General features: G+C 53.6%; 2 protein-coding genes across 6 annotated transcripts; one reads left to right on the forward strand and one right to left on the reverse strand.

The window, feature by feature from the left end:
* The first annotated feature begins 48 nt into the window (after positions 1-48).
* Cdk5 (cyclin dependent kinase 5) lies at positions 49-5533 on the forward strand. The gene is made up of 12 exons (XM_075955822.1): positions 49-179; positions 754-842; positions 921-988; positions 1089-1149; positions 1248-1304; positions 2404-2499; positions 2627-2701; positions 2855-2951; positions 3131-3200; positions 3638-3698; positions 3803-3883; positions 4027-5533. Exons 1-12 carry the CDS (start codon positions 143-145, stop codon positions 4111-4113), a joined length of 879 nt encoding a protein of 292 aa, XP_075811937.1. The 5' UTR covers positions 49-142; the 3' UTR covers positions 4114-5533.
* Positions 5534-5724: 191 nt separating this feature from the next.
* Asic3 (acid sensing ion channel subunit 3) lies at positions 5725-9927 on the reverse strand. 5 transcript variants are annotated; one of them, XM_075955821.1, is made up of 11 exons: positions 9211-9927; positions 7979-8129; positions 7614-7741; positions 7260-7455; positions 7118-7174; positions 6863-7010; positions 6499-6590; positions 6341-6420; positions 6175-6246; positions 5986-6044; positions 5725-5868 (listed from the first exon to the last, which is right to left on the reverse strand). In XM_075955821.1, exons 1-11 carry the CDS (start codon positions 9745-9747, stop codon positions 5790-5792), a joined length of 1599 nt encoding a protein of 532 aa, XP_075811936.1. In that variant the 5' UTR covers positions 9748-9927; the 3' UTR covers positions 5725-5789. The 5 variants fall into 5 exon arrangements, with proteins under 5 accessions (XP_075811936.1, XP_075811934.1, XP_075811935.1 ...); XM_075955819.1 differs by having other exon boundaries at positions 5986-6246; XM_075955820.1 differs by having other exon boundaries at positions 6175-6420.
* Between the last annotated feature and the right edge of the window lie 1134 nt (positions 9928-11061).

The following is an 11061-nucleotide window of genomic DNA, read 5'->3' on the forward strand; positions in this document are numbered from 1 at the left end:
CATCTCGGAACTACAAGTCCCAGACGCCTGAGCGTGGGGGAGCGGGTGGGCGGGGCTGGAGCTGTGGGTACCACCTCCTCTGCAACGCCGGGGCCGGGAGTCTTAGAACCCAGGGCCCGCAGGGGTCCCCGCGGCCGCTGCGATGCAGAAATACGAGAAACTGGAGAAGATTGGGGAAGGTAATGGAACCACGAGATGTTCCTGCAAGGTCCTTTTCTGAAGACCCTGCTTGCAGTCCCTGCTCCCTTACCGTCAGCTATCTATACCTGCAGGGTCCGATCTCAGCACTGGTCAAAAGATCTGGCCGCTGAATCCAACACTCTGTGCAGATACCAGCCCTTCTCCCTGTGTTAGCATCTGCGGCAAACTCTTGCTCTTAGCGTTAGCTGTCTCTATGGACCCGTCTTCCTAGCCGCGGCACTTCCTGCATTTCTCAGCCCTAGCCTCAGCATCACATGCAAACCTCACCTGGAACCCCTGCTTCAATTCACTGCAGAACCCCCAACCTTAACATTTTTTTGCAGGCCTTCACTGCTCTCCTAGATGATTCCACGCTACTTCCCGACCCCACCCCCCACCCCCGAGCTTATGGCAGATTCTCCCTGCAGCTGAAGCCTTGAGCTTTTTTAGACACCTTCGCCTTGGCATCCTCACTCACAAAACTACTCTATGCCCAGCCTTTACCTGAAAACTTGCCCTTACACAGTAAGATGTTGAGAAGAATCCTCTCCCTCACCCCCGACCTTCCCCTAGGCACCTATGGAACTGTGTTCAAGGCCAAAAACCGGGAAACCCACGAGATTGTGGCTCTGAAGCGTGTCAGGCTGGATGATGACGATGAGGTAGGACTGAGGCCTGGGGGGATGGGTATAAGGCCTATTTGGGGTGGGCTATGACTACTGTCCCCTTGCATATTGTAGGGTGTGCCAAGTTCAGCCCTCCGGGAGATCTGTCTACTCAAGGAACTGAAGCACAAAAACATTGTCAGGTAAGGTCTGTTGGAGGAGCTAGGCCCTCATTAGACTGGGCTGGTACTGGGCGGCTAGAGGCCTATTGGGGGATCTGGCTGAGCCTTTCATTCTCCCTAGGCTTCATGATGTCCTGCATAGTGACAAGAAGCTGACGTTGGTTTTTGAGTTCTGTGATCAGGTGAAAGAGGGCCTGGGGGGCTTAGTAATCATGGGAGGGTATAGGAGCCCAGACTAAGGTTGAACTCTGTCCTCTTCTCCACACCCTCGTCTCTTTAGGACCTGAAAAAATATTTTGACAGCTGCAATGGTGACCTGGACCCTGAGATTGTGAAGGTGAGGCAGGGGGTGGCCAGGGGTTCACAGAGCCCAGGTGTGCCTATAGTATCAGCACTCCTTGGGTAACAGGTTGAAGTCCTGGAGTACCAGAGAAAACCTGGTTCTGTCCTCCAAGGCTACTAGTTTTGGTGAACATTCTTTGACTTGCACAGTATCTGACTTCAATGATGTCATTTGTACTCGAGAGATGAGACACATGAGAAATATTTGTTGAAATGGATTCAACAAATACCAGCCCTGCAGAGGGGCACATACTTCTAACTTTAACACTCAGAAGTCCGAGGCAGGAGGATCTCAAGCTCAAGACTAGCTTGAGCTACATAGCAGGACCTTGTCTCAAACATCAAGGCAAAAACAAAACAGAAAGGGATTGGAGAGATGGCTCAGCAGTTAGCATATGTTACTCTTGCAGATGATGTGAGTTCCTTTCCCAACCCCCACATTAGGTGGCTTCACAACCACCTGTAACTCCAGATCCAGGGGGATCCAGTACTCACTTTTGGCCTCCAAGGGCACCCACACTCATGTGTACATACCCCTACCCCGTATACATACATAATTTAAAAATAAACTAAATCTTAAGAGGGGAAAGCTAACACAACAAATATATGCTGTAGGTTTTGCTTTGTACCAGTCACTGTTCTAGGCCCAAGACCAAGTGCCGTGACCCGGGTTCCATACTATAGCTTTGTGTCTGTGTTGATGGTCATGGCGTGTGTGCTAAATTGGAGCCGTGTAGGGGAGACAAGCATGGACCTGAGATGCAGGAAGGCCCACTAACCTGCCAGGCCATGTTGTACCTCTTCTACCCAGTGCATGCGAAGCAGATTTATAAAAGTAACCAAATGAGAGGCTGAAAGGCGAGATCGGTTGTTAGAGTACTTGCTGCTCTTGCGGAGGACTCTCTTCTCAGTATTCACATTGGGTAGCTCACAACTACCTGTAACTCCAGGTCCAGGTGACCCTACTTTTGGCCTCTCCAGATATACACATGCACTCAATTCCAGAATAATTGGATGGACTTCTCAATTTGCTGCAGGTCATGTGGGCTATAGGGCACAGCGGATCTGACTTCCTCTTCCCTGCCTCTCCCCAGTCATTCCTCTTCCAGCTGCTGAAAGGCCTGGGATTCTGTCACAGCCGCAACGTGCTGCATAGGGACCTGAAGCCCCAGAACCTGCTCATAAACAGGGTATTGCTCTGGGAACAGGGAGTGAGTTTACACAAACCGGAGCCAGGGATGGGGAGAAGGAAGCTGGAGCCTGCCCTAAACCATTTAAAAGTCTTCTCCATGTCCCCCTTGTGTTATCTCCCCTTAGAATGGGGAGTTGAAATTGGCTGATTTTGGCCTGGCTCGAGCCTTTGGTATCCCAGTCCGCTGCTACTCTGCTGAGGTGAGCCTGGGAAGTAGTATGTGAGGTTGAAGGGAAGGAGTCCCCCAGTAGCTTCTCTATACCGTGTTGTTTCCTCTGCTCTCTGAGCCCTCCTGGACCTCCTTCCAGCACTCTAAGTGGGAGGGGGCTCCCTGTGGGTGGGGTCTTCTCCAGGTGGTCACGCTGTGGTACCGCCCACCGGATGTCCTCTTTGGGGCCAAGCTGTACTCCACGTCCATCGACATGTGGTCAGCCGGCTGCATCTTTGCAGGTGACACATTGGGGTTCTGCAGAAGCACTTGCTTTCCCAGCTGGGTTAACAAATAGGGTCTGGAGGATCTTTTGTGAGGGAGGGGAGAGGGGCTCTTGGGGCTGGGACTGGAAGGCACAGGGGCACTGCAGAATGATGGGTCCTTCATGTGCTCTATTTTATCCCTGTCTCCTTCTCAGAGCTGGCTAATGCGGGGCGGCCTCTCTTCCCTGGCAATGATGTGGATGACCAGCTGAAGAGGATCTTTCGATATCCTTCCAGTGCCCTTAGCCCACTCTCCTCCACCTCATTGTAGAAAGGGAGTGAGCATGGAGCTCCGAGCAGGGGTCAGAGGTCACCATTGCTTACCCTCCACAGTGTCCTTGCATGGGGTCACACTGTGGAGAGATGTAGCCTGTTGGACACCTGATGAGGCAGTTGAAAGTTGCTCCAGTAAGCCTTAGGATAAAGGAGTAGGGGTTCTTGGAGGAAAATGACTGGTTTCTCATTTTTAGGACCACAAGCATCAGGGATTGATTTTCCTCGTCCACTGTAAACACCATAAAAATGGGGTCCATCTCAGGCTAGATTCAGGCATAGAGCAAGATGGTATGAGAGAAGAGGAGGCGGGAGTAAGGAATCCTCCCCCTCTTCCCTGAGGTGTAGGTATAACCCTCCCCACAAGTGACCCTTGACCACATGGACACACTGCTAGGGACACCGACTGAAGAACAATGGCCTGCCATGACCAAGCTGCCAGACTATAAGGTGTGACTAGCTATGGGAGGTCTTAGTTCATTAGAGGACCCTTTTGTTTTCCAACTCTTATGCTCCATATCTCTGGCCTGACTCTGCCTGGCCCTCCTCTGCAGCCCTACCCAATGTACCCAGCTACAACATCCTTGGTGAACGTCGTACCCAAGCTCAATGCCACAGGGAGAGACCTGTTGCAGGTAGGCACCTAGGGGTAGACGCAGATGGGGGCATTTGCCTGCCCAGGGTTAGAAACTGGGGATTGTGGTGCTTGTCCAGAGGGACAAAAAGATGGTGGGCTGTCCTGGTCTGAGCGCGCCTCTGCCTTTCTTCCCACCTGCAGAACCTATTGAAGTGTAACCCTGTGCAGCGCATCTCAGCAGAGGAGGCCTTGCAGCACCCCTACTTCTCTGACTTCTGTCCCCCGTAGGCTCTCTGACTCCTGGTGGCCAGGCTGGGGCCTGGCCTATTTAAGCCTCCCTCACAGGAGGGTGGAAAAGTGGGGTATGGGAAGCCGAGCCCCAGCTGTGCTGGGCCCAGCCAGGGTAGAGTTGCCCTGGCCCGCAGTTTTCACTCCCTCCATGGACTTTATTTAATTTCATAAATTGGCTCCTTTCCCACAGTCTGCTGATATGGTGGTGGGGTGGCTCTGAAGGGTGGCTGGTGACCCCTGCCCTGACCTACCACCCTCTGTGACCCTGCCTACAGCTTGTGCAATGAGCTGCTCACTGTCTGCTCTGCCTCTTTACATGTCCTGAGACCGGGAACAGGAAGCCATGATCCCCATCCTTTTGATTGTATCATGGCAGTGCTGTCTCCACATGCAGGCTTATATCCTCCTGCACACTTTTCTCTTCTGCCTAGAAGGGCCAGATACAGTTCTGAGGTAGGATGCTGCTGGCCTGTGTGCAAAAGTTGAGCCTCCTCCAGAATGGGGAGAATGGGCCAGGCCTCTCTATGGGCGTTTCCACATTCTAGATAGAGCCTTCCTTCTCTGTTTTCACAGTCGGAGTTGTAGGCTGGGGCAGGAAGGACCCAGAACTGTGTGGGTCTCTGTCATGAGAACAGTCCTTCCCAGTTCCTGTTTGCCAGTCTCCCAGTGGTTGGGATACAGTAAAAGAAGGAAACAAGCTGAGGCAGAGGTCCAGTGTGCCCTCTTGGCAGGAAGGAAAAGGCAGGGTCAGGTAGGCTGTCAGCTTCTGTGGAGTGGTTGGAAAGGGAAAAACTTTCCCATAGCATGACCTTTGGAAGCAGGACACCAACCTGTGTTCTTGCACGAGGACTAGATCCTCTAGTGTAAACCTGCCACTCCCACCTTCTCGCTGAACTAGTTAGAACCTCGTTCTAGCTATACTCTTGGTACAGCGAATACCTACTGACCATGCCCACTGTGGGCCATCACATCTGGTCATGCAAAGCCTGCCTTCTTAGCTGTTGATAGAAGGTAGGCCTGGCGGTACAGGCCTGTATTCCAAGCTACCAATAAGCCTGAGGCAGGAGAGCTGCAAGGCCAGTGTGGGCAGCAGAGTGCAAAGTCAATCTGGACAATTTAATGAGACTCTGTTTCTAAATAAACAAGATACAAAAAGGGCTTGGAAGCCAAACATGGTGGTATATGCCTATGATCTCAACATTTGATAGGTGTGGGCAGAAAGATTAGGATCAAGATCATCAGTGGGTGCACAGTTCACCCACAGCCTGAAGTGTGTGAGACCCTGCCTCTGAGGAACAAAAGTGATGGGGATGCACTTCTGCGGGAGAACACTGCATAGCAGGCATCCTCCAGACCCCGATCTCAGTCCCCATTACTCAAAAAAAAAAAATTAAAATGGGTTTGATAAGCTCATTAACACTAAGGTGCAATTGATTGATCTCTTAAGATTACCCTTCCCCCCCCCCCAGAGAGTTGTAAAGCCTAACTTGGACCCAGGTCCCAGCTGGACAGTGGACGGAAGTGGGGAGGCTGGCACCAACCCTGCTAGTGTCTGATCTGTAAGGCAACCCTTGAGGCACATGCACTAGAGCTTTATTAGCATGAAGACAGCAAAGATGTACAGGCTGGATATGTCCAGGATGTCACGCTGCAGCCAGGTGCTCACAGCCGGTCTAGAGCCTTGTGACAAGGTAACAGGTACGGTGGGAGGCTGAGAGTGTCTTGGTGACAGCACACGGAGGGGTAGGAGGCCTGGTGGGACAAACCACAGCACTGAGCGGGACCCCTCCACCTATTTCGCCCTAGACCTGAATTTCTTCCTCTTGACCTGTTCTGTCCCTTGACCTTATGGGGTATGTCTTATATTACCTGGGGCCCAGGCTGAGGTGGGGAGCATGTGTTCGATGGCCATTCAACCCTTCCTGAAGCTGTAGGAAAAGGGAGAGTCAGGTGGAGACCAGCCAAGATGGCTGCACATGATAGCTCCTGGACCAAATATTTAAGGTCTGGGGTGAGGCCTATGATGCTAGGGGTGGGGAAAGGTGAGAGGACTGTTACCAGGGTACTGCGAGAGCGCCTTTGAGAGCTCCTTCTGTTCCAGAAATACCCCAAGACTCTGTCTTGGAAAACCTGGGGGCAAGCGACAGGAATAGGTGGCCAACATACACCTCCCTGGACACTTGAGGCCTGATTCCTCCCCATCGTGTCTGGGGTTCTGTCCCACCTCACAGAGGTAGTCGAGGATCTCGAGGATGGTAAGCAGACTGGCTCCAATAAACAGTCCCATCTGTCCCCCAATGTCTCCTGTGGAGGCAGAGTGCTGTCAGCTCACAGCCACCTGCCCTATCCACACTTCTGCAGACCCAGGTACTCCATACACACCCAGCAGCTCCGACACCTCATAGGCCGCCTTCTGCTCCACCGCCTCATAGTTGAGGGCCTCAAAGAAGATGTCCAGAACCAATACGTTCTCCCTGGAGGAAAAGAAGCCTGAATTGCTTGCTGTACACCACCTGGTGCCAGGGGGAAGTAGGTGTGGATGCACTGGCCGGTTTGGAGAACCTGGGGTTATTCTCATCCCCCAAGTCAGAAAGTTTAAGTAGTTTGCCCAAAGTCCCAGAACCGGTTATGATGTGGAGATGAATCCAGCCTGGGCTATGTGCAGAAGGGCTACGGTCCTGTTCCCTGCTAGGAACCCCTCGACTCAGGCACTGTGCCTCCAGCTTTGCTACCAGCCCTTGCTCACGCGATGTAGGTCTCGCTGCGGTTGTATTTCTGGGCCAGGTAGCGAGCTGAAGCGCGGCTGGGAATCCGCACCATGGAGAGCTCCTTGGCGTAGCGCGTAGTGGCGCACGGGCTGGGACAGACACACGTGTCCTTTCGCAACATGGCGTCTGCAGGCAGGCCCCAAAGCAAGGATCAGGACCACTCAGCAAGAGGGTTGAGGTCAACAGCCGAGTGGATGGGACGGGACAGGGAGGCTGAAGAGTCGTGCCCTTACCCAGAGCTGGGCTGGCACAGTCCTTGTACTGCTGGGGGCTGCACACTGGTGAGTTTCCTAGGATAGAGCGATGAGAACGGAGCCCAAGAGCGCCCCCTAGGGTACCCCCATTCCCTACTCTCAACAGACCCCAGCTTCTTACCAGGCATATGCATCATTCGACATCCACACTTCCGAGCCACATAGCGGGTCTCACAGGCCAGGCGACACCCTATTAAACTATAAGGAGGGCTGGGGCTGGAGTTAGGGGAACCCAGGGAATCAGAGGGCTCTGGATCAAAGTCAGGGTTCACAGATGCAGTATTGCAGTCACCCCAGGGTGGTGGCAGGAAGCTCAGCTGTGGAGGGACAAGGTTAAGGAGACTGCATTAATAGAAGTTTGTGGGGTGAGGGCCCCAGAAACAAGCTGAGGCATTGTGGTTTGGGGTCTGAGGGTCTTCTGAGGTGGGTAGGAGTTTGGGGCAGGTGGGAGGCACAGACAGTTGAACCAACATACTTGCTGCTGCTGGCAGGATACAAAAGTCTGGTGGCCTGGGGCTGCCCCGAAGCCCAGCTGGTCAATGGCAGGGGGCTCCTCCTGGCTGTGGATCTGCACTCGGATCCCCACCTCAAACGGGGTCTCTTCTGCAGGGAGGGGCCTTTAAGGCCCCAGACACTCCACTCCCAGGAGAGAATCCCTTGGCAGTTCCTCTCCTCAGGATTTGGAAAAGCCAGCCCTGTCTTTTCTCACAAGATGCGCTTTGAAACTCGTCCCTGCACACCTGCCTCCTCTCCTTCCCATGGTCTCTGTGATTTCCCAGCCTCATGCATGCCTCCCCCCCCCCATCCCTCCTCACAGGCAAATGACCCTGTGCCCCTCACCCATGTCCTTCCAGATGGGCAGGTACTCCTCCTGCTGTACATCCAACATAATCTCCAGCCCATTGCCAGCACCACCTTTTGGGGTGGTGAGCAGCTCTGCCCCGTGGGCACCGGAGTTGAAGGTGTAGCACTGCCCCATGCGAGTGAAGATCTGGGAAGAAAGGAATAGCCCCTCTCTTATGCAAGCCCTTGGGCATGGGAGCACTCCCCTCCTTGACCCCTTCTCTTTGTTTTTGTCATTTGGGGCTTTTTTCTTTTGGGGGTGGGGTGGGGTGGGGCACGCAGCCTGGGCTTGTCTGGTGCTTGCTATATAGCTGAGATGCCCTCCAATTTCTGGTTCTCCTGCCTCCAAATACCAAGTGCTGGGATTATAGGTATGAATTGCTATACAAATCCTTGGATCTTACCCCCTCAATGTGTTACTTAAATACTTGGTGGGTGGGGGGGGGGCGACTGAACCTAGGTTACTAAATCTAGGTGATCTAGCTGAATTTCCACCCTGCCCTAAGACTCTTTCTTTTTTGATACACTTTCTCTCTACTGTGCAGATGAGGCTCCCTTTAACTCACAGGGCTCCTCCTGCCTCTGCTTCCCAGGCTTTGGGATTAAAGGTGTGCGCTACTGTACTTGTTTTATGCTGTGGACATTTTGATACCAAGTCTCATGCAGTCTCCCACTCTCCTTGAAAGAACTCTGAAGCCCACATCTCAGTGCCCTTAGCCTCATATATAGATATGTGTAGTGGAGAGACCTCCCTTCTCACTCCAGCTCCTCTGCCTCTCACCAAAGTCCTGGGCGCAGCCGATAGAAGTAATTGGAATAAAAGGCAATGGATCTATTATTGTCTTCCTTTGGGGTGACGAAATTTGGATGAGACAGAAGAAAGTCCTCTCCTAGCAGAGAGGGGTCTTCTGCCCCAGAATAGGCCCGGGGTATTGAATTTTACCCTAGGAGTAGTGTCTCTACCAGCTGGCCCTTGGCCCTGCAGCCTGCTTGGGTCAGTGTCCTTGCCGAGAGGCATAGCCAGGTGCACAAATGTCTAATTGTGAGCTGGAGAGAACCCCCAGAAGCCACTTCCTAGACTAGACAGAATGGCTTGGTGAGTGGAGAGCCTGTGGCTGGCAGGCAGGAAGGAATACCCAGACAAGGGGTGTTAAAGTTCCCTGTTTTGGGGGAATCTTGGGCTAACAAGGCCGAGGATTATAGACATGGTCTCAGGGCATTTGGCTCACCACTGTGAAGTTCTCAGGCCCACAGGGCTGGCCACGGTAGCGGCAATCCAGTAGCATGTCCTCAAGGGAGTGGCCGGCTCTGGCGTAGAGTTGTGCCATGTCGAAGGTGGGACTGGGCATGAAGCCAGGCGGTGCAGGGCCCTGGCCCAGGGCACGAAGGTAGGCAGCATGTTCAGCAGGGTCCAGGCCCAGCAATGCTGTCCCAGCCCAATGCAAGTCATTGGGTGTGAGGCGGGAGCGGCGCAATGGATTGATATTACACAGAGTGACCGCTGGGAAGGTGAGCTGGTGGCTTTCCCGCTCATCTAGGGTGGTTTTATGGTGGAACTCCCCGTAGTAGCGCACTCGCTCAGCCACCTGGTAGAGGAAGGCCGCCAGCGACAGGAGCACAGCTGCGGCCCAAAGCCCACGGCGCAGGGTCAGGCCTCCCGGGCCAAAGACGTGGCCCAGACCATGCATTGTACAGCTGCTGGCGAACACCCGGATGTCTGAGGCCTGTCGCCGCTGGGCCTCCTCCAGTCCTGAGGGGGTTTTCATGGCTATAGCCCCAGGGAAGGGACTGATGACTGGGTACAGGGACTCCAAGGAGTGACAGAGGCTGTTTTATAGGACAGTTGGGGAATTGAAAAGGGAGTTAAGTGGCTCAGCGAGGAATAGGGGGGAGAGCAAAGGAGAAGGTAGAAAAGAGGGTAGAGACTGAGAGGTACTGGCCTGGTAGGACTGGATGAGATGAATTTCGGTCCAGCTCTGCTTTCCCCAGAACAGGCGTGGCTCCTTGGAGCTGGGGCTCTGCAGTAAGGACCAGGTAGGGCGCAGGAGGTAGTGGCAGGCAGGGGCTGGAGGGCAGGACTGAGCTGAAGCTGCTGCAGAGGATTAGGTTTCAGCATGGGGGGGCTGGGGGCCAGCAGAGCAGTCTGGGGGGTAGGGAAGGTCCCTGGGGCCCCAGGCTGAGCCATTAGTGCAGCACGGGGGGAGTCACTGCTGTCAGAGACCAGAGGCGCCAGGAGGAAACCGCAGCAATGCTGGATAGGGCTTGAAGGAAACCCAGACATGTATTGGGGTTGGGGATGCCTTTGGGGCCCCTCAGGCTCCCAGTCACAGCCCCTGAATGCCAGACCAGAGGGTTAGCTGCTGATTTTTGGTTCAGCCCCTCTTTCCTTTTGCCTTTCCTGCCCTTCCATGAACTTACCTGGCATAACCATTTGTTCTTTCGCAGAGTGAACCTGGCTCTTGACCAAGCTGAAGAGTGGTGGGAGGTTTGGCACAAGCAGATCTTCTTTTCCTGTGCCCCCAGCATCCTGCATGACTAGGCCCTCTTCAGATTCCATATCCAATGGCTTTCTGTGTTTGAGTGTCCCGCTTGACCTGGTGACCCAGACCCCACCTCCTCATTCTCCCGCCCTCCTGTTTGTGAGGCTATATTCCTCCGCAATGACTATGGACTCTCCTGCTACCCCGCAAAATAGCCAGGGTACCGGTGTGACTTGACACCTTCCTCTCTTGATTAACATATTCTAGGATCATGACCTCTGGCACCTGGGAAGCTTCCTCATTTCTGAAAGTGGTCCAACACCATCATGGAGAGGTGATGTCTTATGTCTTCTCTAATGACCACCGAGGAGTCCAGCCTTTTCAATACCAGCTTTGCGATCAGTCATAAACTCCGAGTTCCTGGGTTTTGACTACTGCCTTATAATTTGATAGCTGTGACCAGATCCGCTACCCCCACCCTAATAGCCATTGAGTCATTTTGTACTCCTTTTAGTCTTGAGCAGGGAGGATGCCTGGAGGGCATTCCAGGCCCTAACACCCCTCTCCCCCAGGGGGCAAAGGCAGCAAGTGATCCAAGGC

The sequence above is a fragment of the Microtus pennsylvanicus genome, chromosome 21 (assembly GCF_037038515.1).
Source record: "Microtus pennsylvanicus isolate mMicPen1 chromosome 21, mMicPen1.hap1, whole genome shotgun sequence".
In the NCBI taxonomy this organism is placed as follows: domain Eukaryota; kingdom Metazoa; phylum Chordata; class Mammalia; order Rodentia; family Cricetidae; genus Microtus; species Microtus pennsylvanicus.